This window comes from Mastacembelus armatus, chromosome 20, assembly GCF_900324485.2.
Source record: "Mastacembelus armatus chromosome 20, fMasArm1.2, whole genome shotgun sequence".
Taxonomy (NCBI): domain Eukaryota; kingdom Metazoa; phylum Chordata; class Actinopteri; order Synbranchiformes; family Mastacembelidae; genus Mastacembelus; species Mastacembelus armatus.
This window is the reverse complement of record NC_046652.1, coordinates 19,239,235-19,262,345: the sequence shown is the minus strand read 5'-3', so window position 1 is coordinate 19,262,345 and position 23,111 is coordinate 19,239,235. Positions and strand designations below refer to the sequence as shown.

The 23,111-nt window shown below is 42.5% G+C and overlaps 3 protein-coding genes and 1 pseudogene across 3 annotated transcripts in view; 2 read left to right on the top strand and 2 right to left on the bottom strand.

Moving 5' to 3' along the window:
- LOC113121849 (uncharacterized) overlaps positions 1-23,111 on the bottom strand; it is a 1,077,549-nt gene that overhangs the window by 77,857 nt on the left and 976,581 nt on the right.
- LOC113121854 (uncharacterized) overlaps positions 1-23,111 on the top strand; it is a 957,344-nt pseudogene that overhangs the window by 122,840 nt on the left and 811,393 nt on the right.
- Positions 259-11,343, top strand: LOC113121875 (NLR family CARD domain-containing protein 3-like). The gene is made up of 8 exons (XM_026292729.1): positions 259-353; positions 2,422-2,583; positions 3,630-3,734; positions 4,018-4,079; positions 4,254-6,111; positions 8,194-8,367; positions 9,856-10,029; positions 10,340-11,343. The coding sequence occupies exons 2-8, from the start codon at positions 2,453-2,455 to the stop codon at positions 10,362-10,364; spliced, it is 2,529 nt and encodes an 842-aa protein (XP_026148514.1). The 5' UTR covers positions 259-353; positions 2,422-2,452; the 3' UTR covers positions 10,365-11,343.
- LOC117152786 (myb-related transcription factor, partner of profilin-like) lies at positions 20,780-22,643 on the bottom strand. The gene is made up of 3 exons (XM_033325785.1): positions 21,993-22,643; positions 21,372-21,577; positions 20,780-21,090 (listed from the first exon to the last, which is right to left on the bottom strand). Exons 1-3 carry the CDS (start codon positions 22,115-22,117, stop codon positions 20,861-20,863), a joined length of 561 nt encoding a protein of 186 aa, XP_033181676.1. The 5' UTR covers positions 22,118-22,643; the 3' UTR covers positions 20,780-20,860.

Sequence of the window (23,111 nt, the reverse complement as noted above, 5' to 3'; positions counted from 1 at the left end):
AACATAACTGTGGTTTTTGTTCTACATGTTCTCTGTATAGAACGTTGGGATCCTGGTAGGAAATGGAAAGAAGAAGCTGTATCAGTGTGTGTGTGTGTGTGTGTGTGTGTGTGTGTGTGTGTGTGTGTGTGTGTGTGTGTGTGTGTGTGTGTGTGTGTGTGTGTGTGTGTGTGTGTCCTCAGCCTGAACTGTTTCCTCATACTCTTCTCACCTGTTCACGCCTCCTGAATCACACTGGTGATTTCCAGTAAATGGAAAGGGGCGGGGCCACAGTGAGTAACCAATCAAAGCACAGAGGCTGCAGCTGTTTGATCAGAAAACATTGGAAGAGGACAGAGGAGACCTGGAGACCTGTGAGTACTGATCCAATTTTATGTTTCCTCTCAGACTTTATCAGAGTCATGTGGTTTCTCAGCCTGATAGAAAGTGATGTCAGTAACTCTGACACATCTGGATCTGGATTTAAAGGGGTGAGGGTGGTCTCTGGTCTGTCAGGGTCTTGTGATGTCAGTGATGTCAGTAACTCTGACACATCTGGATCTGGATTTAAAGGTTCTATCTGTTTAGTTTCTTTTCAGTCATTTTGTAGAGGTGAGAACTCTGACACAAAACATGTTGTTGTTGTTTTTATGTAATAATCTAAAAATATAATGTCAGACCTTCTTGGGGGGTCAGGTTCTGGTTGGTGGGCCCAAAAATCAGCCTTAAAGGTCCAGCACACCTACAGTAAAATATTCCAAACGACATGACTGCCTCATTGCCAAGTCATACAGCAATTTGAAATGACAGTCAACAAGTATGTGGCCTCACATCTGTGTGTGTCTGTGGCTGTTGGTTAATGTGTGTTTGGCTGGGACTGACCTGAACACACTGGTTTGCCCAGACTGCGTGTGTGTGTGTGTGTGTGTGTGTGTGTGTGTGTGTGTGTGTGTAGTTTGGTGTGACTGACATGAACAGACTTGTCCTCAGTTTGATTTTCTGTCTCTGTCTCTCAGAAACTTTCCCTCTAATCTCTGTGCCAGGGGTCCAAAGTCAGTCAGGATCCTACAGACCTGGTGCTTTAGGATCTAAAGGCTTTTGATAGGCAGGTAGGAAAAACGTCATGTTCCAGTCAGACCCACAGGCCTGCTAATTGTTAGGCATCATAATATTGTGAAGAAGAGAAATATTTCTTATGTCTTCATCCTCTTTGTCAGACCCTGGAGCCCTGTTTTGGTCTGTGGTTGCACTTGTTTCCCCACGTCTGTTTGTGTTTGGGTCTAATAGTCTTATTGTTTCCTGGATGTGAGAGTTTTCCAGACTTTGCCTGATAATTTTACAGTCTAAATGATGAGTCTCATGTGTTGAAGGTGGAGATATTTTGGTGCAGTTAACCAGAGGGATCATGACTCAGGAAGTGAAACCCTGAAAACTGATCCTGATGCCGTCAGTCTCACATCCACTATCAGACTTTAGTTCTGCTTCAGTCTACAAAACAGTCACAAAACACCAATTTCTACCAAATCTTTTCCTCTGGTCAAGACATAGATTTGCACTTGGCACTTTAACATCAGCTCTTTAAAACCACCTTAGGGAGGATGAAAGACAAGTTAAAGGATGTTGGAGAAAAACTGAACAAATAGACTCAGAGAACGACCTTCAGAGGTTCAGTCAGTTTTACTTGTACAAGCAGTAACTGTCACAGAGCTCACTAAGTCCAGAGGGAGGAGTCACTGGCTCGGCACAGCCAGGAATTTTATAGCTTGTAGCTTAGTACGACCAAAGTCATGTCATGTACGACCAGATGTGTCAGTAACTGACACATCTGGAACTGGATTAAAAGTATGAGCAAAGTTGTGGATGAAGAAAGAAAGAACAAATTGTGTTTTTCAATCGTCGTCTTGTTTAACGAGCTTCGATCCATAAATGTCATGTAAATATATTTAGGTCCCATGTTGGTACAGGGGAGCCTCCTAATGCATGTGTGTGTATGAAGGCAGGAGGTGAGTCCACAAAACCATCAGAACTGAATTTACAGCCACAAATGTCTGGATGGACCAGGAGACCTGGTTCCAGTCCCAATGTGGATTTTCCTCCCCAAACACTTCAGACTTGGTGGACTGGAACACTAATATTTGTGTAGGATGATATTTCAGATGCAGGTCCAGTTCTCTGAGGAACGATTCCAAAGATCCATCATCTTTGGTTCTTCCTGCTCTGGAAACTGGCTGCCATAAGACCAGTGTCTGTCTTGTAGAAACCAGGAAGGAATGAAAACTGTGGAATTCCAGCAAACAGTGAAGGATAAAGATGTTATGCTAAGGGAAGCTAACTGTCAGGTGGAGCTGCCTGTGTTTGTTTCCATATACAAACTGTAACTTTATGAAATGGGACTGAAATGTGTCGGTCTGTGCTGACTGGGTTTGTTCCTCTGGTCTCCAGGGTCCCTGGTTTCCCTCTCAGACCACAGAAGATGAGTCTTTGTGGGGGGGAAGAGGAGGACAGACCAGGGTCTCCAGGATCCAGCTGTCTGCCCATGAAGAGTGGCCGGTCCAAACCTTGTCCTTCAGACTTCAGTCCTGAGCCTGGACCCTCAGACTCAGGGTAAGAGCCTGCTGTATACTGTACTAGGTGTGGACTACTGAGTTGTGATGCTGGTCATGAACACCTGGAAGAGTCTAGGACTTTAAAGTCTCTGCAGGTCTTTTAAAATAGCAGACGTCATAAGAGACTCAGTAAAACCTGTGGAGCTTTAAAGGTGGTCTGTGGAAAACTGTACAGCAAGTAGCTGTGGCTCAGCATCAGGACCACAATCATCTTTATTGTCTCATACAAGTTGAAATGAAAGTTAGTTTGAAAAAGACAGAGTTTCCAAACCTCTGGGATCTTCTGTCAGACCCTTCCTGCAGTCTGAGCTGTTTTTAAGGCTCATCAAAGACAGTAAGATCAGGGATCCCTGGTTCATGTGCAGCACAGAGTAACCCCCCCCCCCCCTCTGGTTGGTCCCAGCAGTCAGTCAGCTGTGTATGATGGCTTAACTCCTGACCTGTCCCCCTTTGAGAGGGGAGAGTCTGAAAGAGCCTTAAAGCCAAACTGATGATCTGTGGAATAAATGAACCATTGAATCCATCTAACAAAATAGTTTCCAACACTTTGAATAGTGTCCCACTCAGAAAATGGGCCCCTGATGTTCTATGGGGCCTTATCTTTAATCAGTGGCACTAACAGGACAGATAACACAGAGTCTGGTCAGAACCATGAGACATACAAGCAGGAAAACAAATAGTGGACTAGAGGACTGAAGAGGTCTCTGATCCACTGGCTTTGTTTTCAGACAGCTGATCTCAGAGCAGCTCATATGACATTATAGTCTGGGAGTCATTACTCTCAGTATCATCCACCATATATGGATCACTGGGAACACAGTTAGACTGGGAGCTGGAATGTTTACACCACAGCTCTGCTATAGGATCTGGTCCAGAGACTCCACCCACTGTGTATGGGATCAGGACTTTACCATTTCATGGGCTCTGACTTCTTTACTGAAGTCCAGTATGACGTCATGATCAGATCCTGATCACAAGCCATGTTACATTTGACATCTGCCCTTACAGGTATTGATACATGTCAAATATTTGTCCTTTCTGCAGAAAGAGACCAGGTTCTCCAGGATCCACCTGTCTGTCTATGAAGAGCGACCGGTCCAAAGATCTTCCTATAAGCTTCAGTCCTGAACCTGGACCCTTAGACCCACAGTAAGAGCCTGTTTCTACTCTAAACTGAAGATGGTTCAGTTTTAGACAGATTTGAAGGAACCAGGTAGATACGAGGGACCAGAGGGAAGGAATCTGCAAACACACTGTGTTCAAAAAGTTTCTAAAGCAGTGAGTGTAAAACCCCAGTCCAGAGTCCTCCTACAGCTGGAGGTTCTCCAGGCGACTGCATGTGTCCAACTACAGACCTGGATGGACTCATGCAAGTCCAGAAAACACAAATGACAACCTGTGACCTTTGACCTCTACACAAATGTCTTCACAGAGAGAAGAACAGTGGAATTTCTGTGGAGGAGCTCCAGTCCTGTCAGAGCAGCACTTTCCAAAGTAAGACTGTCCATCTGTCTGCTGATGTCCTGGTCTCTAAAAACAGGATGTCTTGTTTCATCCTGTGGTTGTTCTCTCACTCAGCATCGACATTTAAGATGATTAGAAACGTCACAAAAACCTTTTCTGTCCTCAGATTCTTTCTCTAGTCTCACAGTGTTTCTTGTCTTCCAGTGGACTCTGGTCTGCAGGAGGTTTTAGATCAACATAAGACCAGTCTGAGGATGAGATGTGAACGTGTGACTGAAGGACCTGATCCAACAGGAAGTGGAACCCTCCTCAACAGGATCTACACTGAGCTCTACATCACAGAGGGACTGAGTGAAGAGGTTAATACCCAACATGAGGTCAGGCATCTGGAGACCACTTCCAAGATGGAGACCCTCCATGACTCTCCAATTAAGTGCCACGAGATCTTTAAAGCCTCCCCTGACCAGCAGAGACCCATCAGAGTGATTCTGACCAACGGCGTCGCTGGTGTTGGAAAAACCTTCTCAGTGCAGAAGTTCAGTCTGGACTGGGCAGAGGGCTCAGAAAACCAAGACGTCAGTCTGCTGGTCCTGCTTTTGTTCAGGGAGCTGAACCTGATCAAAGATGAGCAGATCAGTCTTCTCAGGCTGCTCCATGTTTTCCATCCAACATTACAGAAGGTCACAGCAGAGCAGCTGGCTGTCTGTAAAGTCCTGTTCATCTTTGACGGCCTGGATGAAAGCAGACTTTCACTGGATTTCAACAACAGGAAGGTGGTGTCTGATGTCTCACAGGAGGCCTCGGTCAACGAGCTGCTGACAAACCTCATCCAGGGGAATCTGCTTCCCTCAGCTCTGGTCTGGATAACTTCCCGACCTGCGGCGGCCAATCAGATCCCTCCTACTTGTGTGGACAGGCTGACAGAAGTCCGAGGCTTCACCGACGCCCAGAAGGACGAGTACTTCAGGAGGAGGTCCAGGGATGAAGAGCTGTCCAGCAGAATCATCTCACACATCAAGGCATCCAGGAGCCTCCACATCATGTGTCAAATCCCAGTCTTCTGTTGGATCACTGCTACAGTTCTGGAACACATGTTGACCACAGAGCAGAGAGGAGAGCTGCCCAAGACCCTGACTGACCTGTACTCACACTTCCTGCTGGTTCAGACAAACAGGAAGAAGCACAAGTACCAAGAGGGACATGAGACGAATTCACGGCAGCTGACAGAGGCTGACGGGGAAGTTCTTCTGAAGCTGGGGAGGCTGGCGTTTGAACATCTGGAGAAAGGAAACATCATGTTCTACCAAGAAGACCTGGAGCAGTGTGGTCTGGATGTCCCAGAGGCCTCGGTGTACTCAGGAGTCTGTACAGAGATCTTCAAAAGAGAGAGTGTGATCTTCCAGAAATCAGTCTACTGCTTTGTTCATCTGAGTGTTCAGGAGTTTCTGGCTGCAGTCTACATGGTCCACTGTTACTCCAACAGGAAGACACAGGTACTGGAGAAGTTCCTGAGGGAAAACTACAATTTAATGAGGGAAAACAAAGCCAAACAGACTATTTCTAAGAAAATTAAAAACCTTTTGAGAATCACTCATTCATCTCTGAATGACTTCCTTTTGGGAGCCATGGAGAAATCCCTGGACAGTGAAAGTGGCCACCTGGACCTGTTTGTCCGCTTCCTTCATGGCCTCTATCTGGAGTCCAACCAGAGAGTCTTAGGAGGCCTGCTGGGTCAGACAGAGACCAGTCCAGGAACCATCCAGAGAGCCATCAACAACCTGAAGAAGATGAACAGAGATGATATCTCTCCTGACAGAAGCATCAACATCTTCCACTGTCTGATGGAGCTGAATGACCACTCAGTCCATCAGGAGATCCAAGAGTTCCTGAAGTCAGGGAACAGATCAGAGAAGAGTCTCTCTGAGATCCAGTGCTCAGCTCTGGCCTACATGCTGCAGATGTCAGAGGAGGTTCTGGATGAGTTGGACCTGAAGAAGTACAACACATCAGCCCAGGGCCGACTGAGACTGATTCCAGCTCTGAGGAACTGCAGAAAGGCTGAGTAAGTCCAGATGTGCCCAAGTGAAAAAAATCTATTTTTGTATATTTTCTAAAAGTATATTGAGTATACTTTTGAAATACTTTGAAATACTTTGAAATGTGTTAAAATGAAACCAGTGAAGTTGCTGGAAGCTGCAGTATAAATCTGCTTTAGTACATGAAAAACCTATTTTTCACGTATTATTGGGTACTTTTGCTGCCCAAAATACTACACTACTGTTAAAATATACATGAAACATTTGAAGTTGACTTGTTGCAAATGTCCAAAATCTATAGTGACATTAAACTGACAGTGTATTACTAATAGACTTTGAGCCAAAGTAAATGTACTTGAAGTATACTCTGAACTCATTTGAACTATGTATGAAATACAATAGAATGAGGTTTGAAATGTGAAAAAAGTATGCAAAGTATATTTTTCCAAGTATTTGAGTATTTGTTGTGAAAATGAGCCACTGACTTTGTGTTAAATTGCAACCAAGTTGAACATATTGCATTAAAAGACACAATGATATTGGATTGATATTCCTAGTAAATATAAGTCCACTATAAGCATCATTGTGTGTTTAATAAATACACCAACAATGCCCTCTGAATGGATTCTCCAAACACTGAGTCTGAAATGTAGATACTTTACTTAGATTCCAATCCAATGATGTTGGACTAAAAGCACTACTTCCTGTCAGCATGTTCTCAAATGCTCTTACTTTGAAAAGCCCAGTGCACTTTGAAGACGTTCTAAAAGGATTGAAAATAATCGGAACTCCTACACAAAGTCCAAAACCCGTCAGTCCAACAAATATTGATTTGAACTCTAACACTATTAAATCCAGCCATTTAAGGGCTTTGGAACAAAACAAGTCATTCAAGATAACAACAATAACAATTAACAGGAACAACAGTTTGTGTTTTCTATTAGTGAGGTCAAAGTATTATTTGGCTGCACCACTATGGGACTGACATGGATTTTAGTGATCTTCAGGATTCTGCATAGTTCTCCGAAGAATTCTGTCCAAACATCCAAAATACATGAAGTAAACATGTAGTATGAAAGAGTATTTTGAAGTGAAACTTTGTCCACAGGAATTAGACCACTTCCAAGAGTCCACTTTCCCACAGCCAGGAACACATACATTGTGTACTTTAAATAAGTCTACTGAAATAGAGCTCAAGTTAAATGGAGGCATAGTATTATATTTGGAAGAGAATGAGACAATTTGAAATAAAAACACAAACCATGAACAGACTTTTGGAAAATATCACTAAATATACTTCAAAATCTGTTGAAAGTAAAGTGCACTTTGAAGAAATCTGCTAAATGACTAATGAAGTAATGAGATCATTTCAATATACTTTGCAAACATTGACTTTGAATCTGCTTTTTTTGTCTCAGTAAGTCTTTGACTAATCTTGTACTTTGGAGACTCACCAAAAATGTACTTTTACTACGTTTCAACACAAGCACAAATACACTTGGTAAAATGTGTGAACACACTTTATCTGCTAAAAGTAGAACTGAAGTCTGAAACAATAGATTGATTTTTCACTTGGGTGATCATCACCATAATGTTCCTCTTGTTTATTGTGAGAATGACAGCAGCTGGATTTTGTCCCAGATGTTCTTGAGCTGTTCCAAATGGTGTCAGTCCAAAAGCTGCAGATGTTCCTGTTGTTTTTTTTTCTCTGTCCAGTGAATGAACACAGTTCTTCTTTTTCTTTCCAATGGTTTTTCCATGGGACACATTTTTCTTCTGTTTCTCTTCACACACTGATGTTTTTCTGCCACATGTGGACAAATGTCCAACATTGGAATAAACAGGGACAGGCCTGTTGTGGAAGTTCCAAAGGAACTGAGTTTTCTCTGCTTCCTGTCCAAGATGAAAGCAGAACAAAGATGAAGCGTGTGCAGTGTGACAGAGAGTGAGAAGAATTCTTATTTCATGTCCAACCCACTGAGAGAAGATCAGCTGAACCACTGATGTGAAGACACAACAGGACATGTCCCTGTTTGACATCAAGTGATTCAACTCAATATATTGTCTCTGTCATAATAACAGCTTTTCTAATATATGTGTCCTCACAGACTTTCTGACTGTGGACTCTCAGAGACTCACTGTGAAGTCGTGGCCTCAGCTCTGAAGTCCAACCCCTCCCATCTGACAGAACTGGACCTGAGCTGGAACAACTTGCAGGATCGAGGAGTGCAGCAGCTGTGTGGTGGACTGCAGAGTCCACACTGTAGACTGGAGACTCTGAGGTCAGTTGACTGACTGTTCCTATTGTAGATCTTAGATGTTGAATCCACAACTGAAGCTCCTGTGAATGTTGGTTGTTCCATTCAGTGTTTTCATTGTTCTTCTATTCTCAGCAGACTAAGAATGATTCCTTCAGTTTCACTTCATTTCACTGAGCTGTCTTCAATAATGTGTGTTCACTCATATTGAATAGTCATATTAATAATGATGTGTTTCTTTCTATAGAAGCTTTGAAGAACAGAGTGTCCCAAAAATGTCATCTGTCAGGAAGTTGTTCTGAATCCTTTGTGTTTCTAAACAAACTGTGGAAACAGTCCAAAGCTGAAACTGTTTCAACTGAAACTGTCCAGTGTTTGTCCAAGTTTGGATCCCAACAATATGTCAATATTGGACCAGACTAATATCTGACATCCTCCTGAGAGCCAGAAGGAAAAAGGTTGGAATATTTCCATTTTGGAATAGAAGTGAAGACTGAAAACCACACAATAAGCATCAGTTTGCTGACGATAATGTTGGATTTTCTCTGCATTTCTATCTGATTTTTCTCACTTGATGAAACTCAGAGAAAACATATGACACAGTCAGTTGTCAACAATCTATGAATGGGATTCCAAAGCTTGTGTTTAGTGGCCAATGACACAGTGGGGATCAGTCCCAACACAAGGACATGATCTGGTCTGTGCATTGGGACTGGGCCATTAGAAAGCAGTTGTCAGCCTGTTGTCATTGCCAAGGCCTCAAATCCTGATGCTGTGTGAAGAAGCTTTGAGTAGTTTTTGTTCCTGAACTGAAGCCAGCAGCTTTTGGTCCTGACACTGTCCACCCAGTTTGTTCCCTGATCCAAATCTCATTGTGAAGAACAAATCCACAGTGTCTCTATAAAGTTGATCCCATAGAAATGAAAGCACATGTGGAGCACAGAGACACACAGATGAAATCATGTGTCCAGGTGGTTGAGCTGTGTTTAGTGTCTGAGCTGCTGCTGCTGCTGCTGCTTTACCTCTGTGCTGTGCTGAGGCTGCAGCCAATAAAGCCAGAGAAGAAGATGCAGAGAGGGAAGAGACAGGAGACAGGAGAGCCTGGGGGAGCTTCCTTGGCTCAGATAGAATAAGGAGGAACAATTCAATGCATTGTTTTGCTGCACTTTGGAACTGGGTCAACAAACTTTAAGCAGGAAACTTTAAAGCTGCACAGTGACAGTATGAGCCATCAACTAGATTGATTCTGCTGTTGGCTGGAAAGCAGCTTCTCTTCCCATGTGCTGACAATAATATCATGATATAGTCAGACTATTATTACTATTATTCTGACTGTTCTCATATTATTCTTCTCATTATTATCATTCTACATTTCCCTTCAGGGATTAATCAAGTTGATCTCATCTCATTATTCTAATGAAAAGAAGAAGAATTGTCATCATCATCATCACCATCCTCATTGTCATCAACATCAGTGTCACATTGGATCTCCTTCTTTGCTTCTTTATTCAGGTTGAGGGGCTGCAGTTTGTCAGAGACCAGCTGTGGTTATCTGGTCTCAGCTCTGAAGTCCAACCCCTCCCATCTGAGACAGCTGGACCTGAGAGAAAACAACTTTCTGTATCCAGATGTGCAGCAGCTGTGGGATCTTGTCCAGAGTCCAGACTGTAGACTGCAGACTCTGGGGTCAGTAGAGGGCTGGAGTCAGTCCATGGTGCTTTCAGCAGGATTGGACTAAACCCAGTCAGTATCAAAGCAAAGATCCAGGATTTCCTGTAAAGCTCCAACCTTCTCAGTGAAGCTGTGAGAGGAGAACAGGGACAGGCTTCAGGATTGGACAGAAAGACAGAGAGAGAGACAACAGTCAGCCAATCAGATCAGCCAGAAGCTTGTTGTGATCATGTGTTTGAGTTGATGTGAAGACGACTGTTGCTGATGAAGTGAGTGTCTGTGACCTCTGGTTTCTGACCTCTGCTCTCTCTGCTTCTCTCTGCAGGTGTGAGTGGCAGTGGTCTTCATAAAGCTGGACCTGAGTCTACATGAAAACCTGGACTTTGGTCTCTCCAGTTGTTGTTGCTCACTTGTATTAACTGTATCAGCTGGTTATTGGTTATTAACCAGTTTTGTCTACAGGACAAAAACAGAGAAACAGTCAGCAAAAGTCTTCAAAGTGCATTTTTTGTCATGAAGGAAGTACCAAGTGTGAAACCAGGTTGGTTATAGAAGGTTTCCATCTGTCCAGGTCTTAAAGCAGCAGTCAAAATGAATGACAGGCTGACATGTGAGGAGGATGAGGGGGGACAGAAGGAAAAGGCCCAGTCTCAGCGGCTCCCTGATCCCTCTGATCTAAAACAGGCTTAGATCAGACCCCTGGGCTTCTTCAGCAGGTTTTTCAAATCCTGTTTAATTCTGCTCCTCATTGTCCAGTTTAATATAAAGCCACTTTGTTTGAATCCAGCACAGTCCAATACTCCTGAAGGTTTTTATAGGACGTCACTGTCATTGATCAGTTTCTTCAGCTCACACTATAAATGTGGCTCAGTCAGTCTATGTTTTCTACTTGATTTTTTCAGCTTCAGCAAATAACCTACTTTCTATCTGCTGTGCACAGAGGACTGAACCTGGAGTTTCTGATCAACACACCTTTGGTTACTGCATCACATCTTCATCCTTCTCTTCTTCTACCTCTCACCCACTTCTTCTTCTTCTTCTTTTGTGGTGGTGGTGGTGGTGAGGCCTTTCTCTGAGCTGCTGGAGGAGAAACTGGCAGAAAACCCGGATTAGCTCATTTTCCTGTAACTGTTTTATTGTGAAAGTGTTTTTTCTTTGGAGATAAACAGTTTTTATTTTGAAATGACATTCTGGATTTTTGTTTATCCTGTTTTTTTTTTTTTTCATTCATTCTTGGGAGGGATCACGTGTCTACTCTTGTGTTGTACATATACCAGGGTCCTTTCATCTTTGATTCAAGGCCGTTTTAAAGTCTTTGTAAATAAACAGACGTAGATTCCTTGAAAGTACTTGGATTTATTTTGTGCAAGAAGTTTTCTGTAAAAAACTATTTCTCCAACCCTTCATGGCCACACATCACAATACACACGTACTAACTTGGTTGATCCACGTTAGTTACGTGTATTAAACTACTACGATGGTCCCTGAACGTTTCGGACTCACCGTGAAACAGGCAATAATAGGCTGAAACTGCTGAAACGTGATGCCTGGAAAATGCAAGTTTCCAGATATTTGGCTCAGCAAAGAAGATTAGAAAGAAAGTCTGGCCAGAGATCCAAAGGACCATCACTTGTCCAGGTCCAGAGCCTGTTGTAAACCTGTCAAAGTGGAGGGAGAAGCAGCTGGATCTACACACAAGACGGCACTTGGGGAATCGGAAGCAGGTCGTTCCATAGAAATGTTGATTGAATGTTGGCTGCCAGCTGTTTTTAGCTCTTATTGAAATGTGAGTCCTGAAGGCTGTTGAGTTGATGTGGAGACATTTGCACCAGAGGGGAGTCCAAGATGGCGTCCTGCTAACTGGACTTTGGCTGAGCTCAGCTGACAAACCTTTATCCCGGCATATATTTCATTCTTTGAAGTTATATTCACGGAAAATGATCCACATCTACCTCTGAGACTCAAACAGAAAGTCGACCGCTGATAGAAGGAGAGATATGTCGCGCATTTCGCAGCACTCGGACAAGATGGACGTCCACACCCAGCAAACATGCCCTTTTGGGGCCCCTGTGGGGCCACTGTGGGCAAAAAAAAAATGGGCCCAGTTAGGGCAGCCCTGTGTGGGCCCCGTTACTGGAGTGAAATGTGGGGCACATGCAGGCCCCACACTATCGGGCCCAGGTGGGGCCCTAATGGGCAGCGTACACCCAGCCTGTAGTGTGGGCTGCCCACAGTAAGCAGAGTGGGAACCCAGTGGGCCCCACAGTCAACCCACACCCATTAAGCTTTAGTCTAACACACCTAAAAACTAACTAAACTCTCTAAACAATTTATTAACTGCTACACATTCCGGTACTAGTCAAGTACTTTTCTATTTTGACTGGCGTGTCGTGTTGTGTCGTGTTGTGTCGTGTTGTGTGGTTCATCTGCAGACTGGCGGCAGACTAGCTGTGGTTTGGCACACCTGGGAACCGGCTAGACTTTGAACGGTTCACTGGCTGCTGCATTCCGGTGCTGGTCGGGTACCTTTCTGTTTTGACCGGTGTTTGTTGCTATTTCCTGACTTAGCGCTCGTTGGCCTACCGGTTAGCTTAGCTAGCTAGTTAGCTTAGCTAACATGGCCTCTCCCTCTCTCTCTCTCTCCTGCTCGGTGTGCCACATGTTTAGTTATTCCTCTGCCTCCTTTAGCGATAATGATACCTGTAATAAGTGTAAGGTTCTGTTAGCCTTGGAGGCTAGGATCACTGATTTGGAAGCGCGGCTCCGCACCTTCGAACAAAAGCCAGCTAGCCTAGCCCCGTTAGCTGGTGTGGAGCCACCGAGCTCAGGGTCTGTTAGCGGTCCAAGGGCAGCTCCGGAGCAGCCCGGAGAATTAGCCTGGGTGACGGTCCGAAGGAAACATACTCCTAAGCAGAAGCCCACGGCTCATCACCTGCCTGTTCACGTTTCTAATAGATTTTCCCCGCTCAGCGACACACCCGCTGAGAAACCGACTCTGATAATTGGCGATTCCATAGTCAGAAACGTGAAAATAGAGACACCAGCGACCATAGTCAAATGTTTCCTGGGGCCAGAGCGGGCGACATCGAGTCAAATCTGAAGCTGCTGGCTAAGGCTAATCGTAAATATGGGAAAATTGTTATTCACGTCGGCAGCAATGACACCCGATTACGCCAATCGGAGGTCACTAAAATTAATGTTGAGTCGGTGTGTAACTTTGCTAAATTAATGTCGGACTCCGTAGTTTTCTCTGGACCCCTCCCCAATCTGACCAGCGATGACATGTTTAGCCGCATGTCGTCGTTCCGTCACTGGCTGTCTAGGTGGTGTCCAGCAAACGATGTGGGCTTCATAGACAATTGGGCCACTTTCTGGGGAAAACCCGGTCTGATAGCGAGAGATGGCATCCATCCCACTTTGAATGGTGCAGCTCTCATCTCTAGGAATTTGGCCGAGTTTCTTAGCCGACCTAAAGCCTGACAATCCAGGGTGGGGACCGGGATGCAGAGACTCAGTCTAAAATGCTTCTCTGCAGTTTCCTTAGAGCCGCCGCCCCCCTCAAACCACATAGAGACTGTGTCTGCCCCTCGAACATATAAATCAAATAAATCAGAAGTTAACAGAAGAGGAGTTATTCATAAAAACTTAATAAAAATTAAGACCACTCCTCTTATTGAACAGAAAAACAGAACTGTCAAATGTGGATTATTAAATATTAGGTCCCTTTCTTCTAAATCTCTGTTAGTAAATGATTTGATAACTGATCACCAAATTGACCTACTTTATCTTACTGAAACCTGGTTACAGCAGGATGAATATGTCAGTCTGAATGAATCAACCCCCCTCAGTCATAAAAATTATCATGTTCCTCGAAGCACAGGTCGAGGTGGAGGAGTAGCTGCAATCTTCCACTCAAACTTATTATTAAACTTTCATCCTCAGAACAGTTATAACTCATTTGAGAGCCTCACTCTTAGTCTCTCACATACAAACTGGAAAACACAAAAACCAGTTCTACTTGTCATTGTGTACCGTCCACCTGTCCCTTACTCAGAGTTTTTAACTGAATTCCCTGACTTCCTGTCTGATTTAGTGCTTAGATCAGATAAAGTCATTATAGTGGGAGATTTTAACATTCATGTAGATATTGAAAATAACAGCCTCAGCATTGCATTTAATTCTATATTAGATTCAATTGGTTTCATTCAAAACGTTAATAAACCCACCCACTGTTTTAATCACACCCTTGATCTTGTTCTGACCTATGGCATCGAAATTGAACATCTAATAATTTTCCCCCCAAATCCTGTTTTGTCAGATCATTCTTTAATAACTTTCGAATTTAAAATGATGGATCATGCAGCGTCTGGAAGAAAATTCCACTACAGCAGATGTTTATCCGACAACGCTGTTAATAAATTTAAGAAAATGATTCCATCTTTATTTGCATCTATGCCAAGTATAAACATAGTGGAGGGCAGCTGCCTTAATCCTACTCCCTACCAAATTGATCATGTTGTTGACAGCGCTGTAACCTCACTGCGTGAAACGCTTGATTCTGTAGCCCCTCTGAAAAAGAAGTTAGTGATTCAGAGGAGACTAGCCCCATGGTATAATTTACATGTTCGTACCTTAAAGCAGGCATCACGAAGGCTGGAAAGGAAGTGGCGTTCCACAAACTTAGAGGAAATTTTTCTAGCCTGGAAAAACAGTCTACTAACATATAAAAAAGCTCTCCGTAAAGCCAGAACTGCATACTATTCATCACTAATAGAGGAAAATAAGAACAATCCCAGGTTTCTTTTCAGCACTGTAGCCAGGCTGACAAAAAGTCACAGCTCCGTTGAGCCCAGTGTTCCCTTAGCTCTCAGCAGTGATGAATTTATGAGTTTCTTTACAAATAAAATCACAACTATTAGAGATAAAATTCAGCAGATGCTTCCTATACCTGCAATAAATGAATCTTTTACTACAGTAGCTCTTGAATCATCTGTAGGACCTCAGTTATGTTTAGACTGCTTCTCTCCTATAGATCTCTCTGAATTTACATCAGTAGTTGCTTCATCGAAATCATCAACATGTCTCTTGGACCCCATCCCGACTAGACTGCTTAAAGGCACCCTGCCATTAATGAACTCATCTTTATTGGACTTGGTAAATTTATCTCTAGTATCAGGCTACGTACCACAGGCCTTTAAGACTGCAGTAATCAAACCTTTGCTCAAAAAGCCTAGTCTTGATCCAGGAGTCTTGGCTAATTATAGACCAATATCCAACCTGCCATTTATTTCTAAAATCCTAGAAAAAGCTGTTGCTAAGCAGCTATCAGAACACTTACACAGGAATGAACTATTTGAAGATTTTCAATCAGGATTTAGAGCACATCATAGTACAGAAACAGCACTGTTGAAAGTTACCAACGATCTTCTCTTAGCCTCAGATAATGGACTTGTTTCGATACTTGTCCTCCTAGACCTTAGTGCAGCATTCGACACCATTGACCACAACATCTTATTACAGAGACTGGAGCATGTGATTGGTATCAGAGGAACAGCGTTAAAGTGGTTCCAATCCTATTTATCGGACAGATTCCAGTTTGTTCATGTCCATGATGAACCTTCCACACGAACAAAAGTTAGTTATGGAGTTCCACAAGGTTCTGTGCTAGGACCTATTCTGTTCACCTTGTACATGCTTCCTTTAGGATATATCATTAGGAAGCACTCTATTAATTACCACTGCTATGCGGATGACACTCAGTTATATCTATCTATTAAACCTGTTAACACAAACCAGTTAACCAGACTTCAAGCCTGTCTAACTGACATAAAGGCCTGGATGACCAGTAACTTTTTACTTTTAAACTCGGAGAAAACAGAAGTCATTATATTTGGGCCAAAAAATCTCAGAAATAACTTTTCTAAAATTATAGCTACTCTAGATGGCATAGCCCTGGCCTCCAGCACTACTGTGAAAAACCTTGGAGTTATTTTTGACCAGGACATGTCCTTTAACTCACACATAAAACAAATTTCTAGAACTGCATTCTTTCACCTGCGCAACATTTCCAAAATTAGGAACATCCTGTCTCAAAATGATGCAGAAAAACTAGTCCATGCATTTGTTTCCTCAAGGCTAGATTACTGTAACTCATTACTATCTGGATGTCCTAATATCTTAATAAAAAGCCTCCAATTAATCCAGAATGCCGCAGCCAGAGTCCTGACAGGAACTAGCAAAAGAGATCATATTTCTCCCATATTGGCTTCTCTTCATTGGCTCCCTGTAAAATATAGAATAGAATTTAAAATCCTTCTTCTCACATACAAATCCCTTCATAATCAAGCTCCTTCATACCTTAAAGACCTCATAGTACCATATTATCCCAATAGACCACTTCGCTCTCAGAGTGCAGGCCTACTTGTGGTTCCCAGAGTTCTCAAAAGCAGAATGGGAGGCAGAGCCTTTAGCTATCAAGCTCCTCTCCTGTGGAACCAGCTCTCAGACTGGGTTCAGGAGGCAGACACTCTCTGTACTTTTAAGGCTAGACTTAAAACCTTCCTCTTTGACAAAGCATATAGTTAGGGCTGGCTTCAGGCAACCCTGAACCATCCCTTAGTTAGTTATGCTGCTATAGGCCTAGACTGCCCGAGGACCATCGGTGCACTGAGCTCCCCTACCCTAACCCCCCCCCCCCTCCCCTCCTCTCTCTTCTCTCCTCCCACCTCATGTATATTCCACCATTGAATGTCACTAACCTTGTTCTCTCTCTCTCCCCTAGTTTGTGCTCTCTCCCTCTCTCTCTCTATTCTCTCTGTACCTTCTGCAGGTGTCCCTGGTCCTGGAGCTGTTTATCGCTGATGTGCAGTTACTGGTCCCACCAACCTGCAGTGTCTATTTGTTGTTTATTGTTGCTGTTCTTTTCTCTCTGCTCTATCCACTCACCACAACCGGTCGAGGCAGATGGCCGCCCAAACTGAGCCCGGTTCTGCTGGAGGTTTTTTTTTCTTCCGTTAAAGGGAGTTTTTTCCTCTCCACTGTCGCCAGGTGCTTGCTCACAAGGGAATTGTTGGGTTTTTAGTTTTAGTTTTTGTAAAGTGCCTTGAGATGATTTGTATTGTGATTTGGCGCTATACAAATAAAATTGAATTGAATTGAATTAACCTGCAGTGGCCCCACCTGAGCCCCACATTTCACATGTGGCTGCACCATGTGCAGATTTTTTGCCCTGCATGTTTTCTGAGACCATCCTCTCATGCTCAGAGTATATCCACAGTATGCACGGACCTTACTGGTCTATGTGCAGTTGGGAAACTGTGAGCATGTCCACTCTAGCCCAGACACTTGAAAATAATCATATAATAATAGGAAATAAATGTAATGATGTGTTTCACTAGAAGTTGATCTACAGAAGATTAGGAACAGTGACAACATTAAATGAACTGCTGAAGTCTACATTTTAAAAACACAGCTCTATAAAATGTTGACATGTATGGAAAGGAAAACTAAAATAAGGAATGGATCATAGAATGCACATACTGTGTGCTGCATGCCCACAGTTACTATACAGTACTGTTGGTACAGGACAGACTGACCTAAACTGGATCCACAACATTAAAATCACTGTGTATGCAGAATTACTGCAGTTGTTGAAAGTAGTACCAGCCTAGAAAGAGTAATGTGTTTTGAATAGTTACATTTAATCAATGAAAAGTGAATATCTGAAGGAAATCAATTCTTTTCTAAAGAACAATAAAGAACACAATCAATAACAAATCTAAACATCAAATCTATCAGTCTATTTTTTTCTCTCCTCTTCTTCCACCATCTCTGTCCCTGGCATTGAGGAGCCACACCTTGATTGCAGTCTCCACTTCTGACTCTGTGGCACGGCTGCTTTTTGTAACAGCATCTAAGCAAGAAATAAGATGATGGAGATAAAAAAACCAAAGGTTGTACAAAATATAGTCGTCACAGGGGCACAAGGGTTATGGGATGAAAGAGAAGATGACATCCAACTAAATTATAATGTTCCTACTGTTGATTGCAACTGCTGTCATTCTCTTATTTAGCTCCAACTCAATGTGCAATATCATGGTCTTGAATTTGTCTCCACTTGGAAAACTGCGTAGTTCCACTCTATACATTTGAATCTATACGTCCATAAACATCATATAAACATAGCAGCTAGTTCTGCCATATAATATGTTCCACATGTCCAGGCAATATGTAGTTGGCTGTACATGTGGCTGTGGAAGATTCAGCCCTGATTAGTTTATTAACAGGAGTGCATTGCAGGATGGTCATTGGTGTTTGCTGTGGCCATGAATGAGGTGAGTAGGATCACTACATCTTCCTGTTACCACCTGAAAAACATTGCTAGAATAAAAGGTTTTCTGTCTAAACAAGATGCAGAAAAACTTGTTCATGCATTTATCTTCAGTAGCTCAGATTATTGGAATGGCTGTTTACAGGTCTTAGCAAAAAGTCAATCAGGCAGCTGCAGCTAGTCCAGAATGCTGCTGCCAGAGTCCTTCCAAACACCAGGAAACTGGACCATATCACACCAGTTCTCAGACCACTACACTGGCTTCCCGTTAGTCAAAGGATAGATTTTAAAATCTTATTGCTAGTTTATAAAGCACTAAATGGTTGTGGACCAAAATATATCCAAGATGTATTAGTTCCCTATGAGGTTTCCAGACCCCTCAGGTCATCTGGGACAGGTCTACTGTGTGTTCCCAGAACCAGAACCAAACAAAGTGAAGCAGCATTCAGTCACTATGCTCCTCACCTGTGGAACAAACTTCCTGAACACCTGAGGTCTGCTCCAACTGTCAGCTCATTCAAACCAGGACTGAAAACCCTGTTGTTTCCTGCTGCCTTCAAATAATTGTTCCTCCTTGTTTCCTTAATGTGCTTTGACATCTTATTTGAATTGACTTTATTTGATCTAAATGTATTTGATGTTAAATGTCTTTGTTTTCAGATGCTCTTTTCCAGACTTTTAATGGAACTATCTGCCTTGTAAAGCACTTTGAGTTGCGTAGTGTATGAATGGTGCTATACTAATACATTTGCCTTGCCCAGGAAGCAAAGACAGAAATGTAGGTGGCTTTGATCATGATCATCATACTAAACATAAAAATGTGAACACTGCAGACTTCATTTACATTGAAAAGGGAATTGTAGTTAGTCTGATTCTCATGTTCACTTCACCTGGTTCCTAAACCTTTTGTAAGGGATTATCAGGCACCATCCAGGGACCAAAGTCCCATCGGGGACGACGTCAGCACGACACAGTTAATTGTAGTTTAGCTGAGCTACTGGCTGAGCCACATTATCACAAGTTCAGTGCATGAATGACAAGTGAGGAACTACCTGCTCTTTGTGTCCTGACTATGCAGCTTTACCAACTGGGCTACCTGTTGGGAAATGACGTTCGCTTCAATGTGCTTATTTTCTTCTACAGCTCAGTATTGATATGAATGAAATAATTGATATGAGCTGATATGAATGAAGTATCTGTCTATCTATCTATCTATGGCCTTAAGGCATTTATACCTATTACAATTGGAATGTGTATATTGTAATACGTATAAAATGTGCTGATTCTTCTATTGTGATCAGATGAATTAGAGAAAATGTGACAAAGGTGCTGGTTGGCTAAAGTTTTCAAGATATTCCATGATAAAGACTTATAATTATTATTATATACACAGGCCAGTATATTCAGCTACAACGGAGGGGGGTGTCTGATGATCATGATGCCTCCTAACTTCTCAACAAATTAGGGCAGAACCATGAAAATGGTCCCACATGACAGTTTATAAATGTATTTTCACTTTGGTTCTAAAGATTATTCCCTAACTGTAATCTGTGATTATCACATGTCCAGGTTCTGGTGGTGATTTTGGTAAATAACTGGTCCGGGTGTGGGTGTGGTTATCCACTTTGTTTTAAGGCTGGAGTTCTCAGACAGCGAGGACACAGCAACAGTTGTTATGTGGAAGCTTGTAAATGTGTGATGGACAGTACAAGATAATACACAGTTACTATTGGACATGCTGTACTTTGTCATCACTGGTTATTACTGTCAGTTTGTCTGGTTACTAGAGGTTGATGACATAGGAGAGGATATGCTGAAGAATTCTGTGCACACAGACAGTGAAGACATTCAGCTTTAATCCAAGGGGCTTGACAAAAGTGCAAATGATGGGACAAAGTAACACATGGATGAAAATCCTTTGCAGAACATGACTGCTTGAAGTCTGAAACCCATGGACATGACTAAATGCAGTTTCCTCCTATGAGATGCTCTGCCAGGCCTTTAGTGCAGCTGCCTTCATCCACTGCTTGTTTGTGGGTTAGTGTTATTTACTAAGGTGACTATAATAACCCACACCAAGAGTGACCAGACTGAGCATCTCCTCTACAGTGCATGACCCTGTGGATAGTTAGATCTGGTTAACTAGCTAGGCCAGTCTGTATTTGTGAAAACAACTATCTTGATTTTAGTTTCTATTATAATCAGAAGCACAGAACTCGTATATTTGAATGGAATAAAAATATGGAATTAGGCCTTTAAAATGAAATCCAATCTTTTGTTATATCCCTGTCAGACCTTCTTGCACATGATCATCACATACTGTACCTATGACTGCCCTGCAGACCAGCATGTCACCAAAGGCCAACTTCTGGCCAGAGCCCCTCCAGCACAACTGTTGGGCCAATGGTGTGGTTACCATTCGGACCGTGACCCGCCTTGTGGTCCATGTTGGGTTGGAACCTCCGGTCGCTGACAGATACTTTACCTAAATTGTGGTTCTAAAAATAAGTCCATGATTCATAAAGTGTGTTTTTTGAAAAAGTCCAATGTGCCACATCCTTGTAGCAGCCTGCTCTTTAAGCCTTGCACCACCTGGATGTGGCCCAGGCTGCTCAAAGGTAGATGTTTGCCTTCTGGTGAGATGGCAGCTGTAGAGTTCCGGTCGGTGAGGGTCATAAGCAGCTGCTTAATTACAGACACTTGTTCTTTGAGATGTTCCAGCTGAGAGATGATATGTCTTTCTGTTGCTGTCAGTGCAGAGCATTACAATACATCTTACAGTCTTATTTCACATGACATATCTTTATTTTATTGACATTACTTTGTAGAAACCTGTTTCCACTTTAACATTAAAGAGATTTCTTTGGTCAAACAAACCAAATTATATTGACAATGGCTGATTTATAAAATATCAAAGGGTAAAATATAAAAGGGGCTGAATCATTTATAGGCTCTGTATATTACAGTGGGAACACATCAACTCATTTTGCTTCATTTGTGCAACTTCATTGCTTTTTACAACACTTACAACTAATTACTGGCCTTGCAGACAAGGTGGGTGCTGAGGAAGAGGCTGGTGGACTTGGTGGGTTTGTCTGAGTTGGTGACATGGGTGGGTCTAGCAGAGCTGGTGGGGCCTGTGGAGTCGGTGGGATCGGTGGAGAGGGTCTATGCGGAGTTCTAATGTCCTCCTCGTCAGTAGACTGCTGGTATTCTTGATACCGAGAGTTAGGTCTGGTAGGTATAAAATCACAGTGATGAATTATTTTGAATATATTTGTATGTGTGCATGGAATTGCTAGAGTAGCCTGAAGAATCTGGAAAAACAGGCTTTTAAGTACACATTCCATATATATATATATATATATATATATATATGTACTGTGATATTTATGTATTTAACAGGTTTATTTAACATTTATATAAACACTATTTACATCACTGATGATATGAGGTGAGGGAGACTTTGTTAATCCCTGAAGGGAAATTCAGGAATCACTACAATGCTCACTACGCTAACATAGTTATTGCACTCATTGGAAGAAAAGATTTTAGGACCTAGTGTTTAAAGATGTGTTTTCATCATATTTGTGCTTTTGTGTGTCGGAGCTTATTCAAATAATAATCAGTGTGAAGAAACCAAACTCACCGTCTTAGTGGATGAAACCGTCCCATCATGCTCTCACTGTCTGAGCTCAGATGAGCGGTTGTCTCTGCCTTCTTTGCCTTTTTTCTGTCTTTCTCATAATCCACTGTAAATGAAGAAAGACACATGTCCACTCTCTGTTTTCATTAAAGCTTTTTGACACCATTTCTTTCTGCCACATGTGGGATTTGGAAAATGTCTTTGTTTCTGCTCCGACAGCAGCAAGAAAAAAGTCAGAATAAAACACTGAATTGTTGTGAAAACACAATTCAAGCATTTACTGTAAAGGCTGGAAAAAGTCTGTGAGCCCTTCAGCCCTGACTATGACATTAACAAAAGAGTCAAGAAACGAGTCAGTAAAACTCCACTAGGAACCAGATTGGAGGTGAGAGTTGGTCAGACGTTGCCTCTTGGCCTGGGCAGTCATCATTAAGGATAAGATGAGTTTTCATTATCACAGGTATCTGACAGAAAAAGGTCAGATTGCTGTCCAGATGATGGTCAGTAGTTAGCGATGCAGCAGAATAAGGACATTAAACATCAGAGTGAATGTGGGACTCAATTCCTTCAGACAATGAAAACCCGGGTGTTGAAGTGGGCCAGTCAGAACCAGAAACTGAGCTTATAGCTGCCTAATGATGCCGTTCATTACTTTTATTGTCAATTTAATGCAGAGAACCAGGTGATTCCAAAGGGTCCACGTCAACTGGTCCTAAAGGTGGGCTCTAGTTATTTTATAGCATTGCCATTGACAATAGGAGATTGTGATTTTCCATATGGTTGGAAAGTGTGGATTCAATCTGAGTAACTTAATAAGTTTTGACACCTGTTATAACAGGGCACCTGTTTACCATATATAGGTATTAGACTGTAGACAAACACAGTATTAACTGCAATGGACATGGCAGAAGGACTAATCATGGTGCTAGGGGGAAGAACTCCAATTATATGCCAGCTTCATACATGTTTGTGTGCCAGAGCTGGCTCCACTTATGGGTTTTGGAAATGGGACATGCCATTTTAAACTGATGACAGAATTTCCATGGACAAGATCTGTAGCCTTGGCAGCCAAAAATTCAGCAGTGTGATGTAGTTTGAAGATCGGTGGATTTCATGGATTGG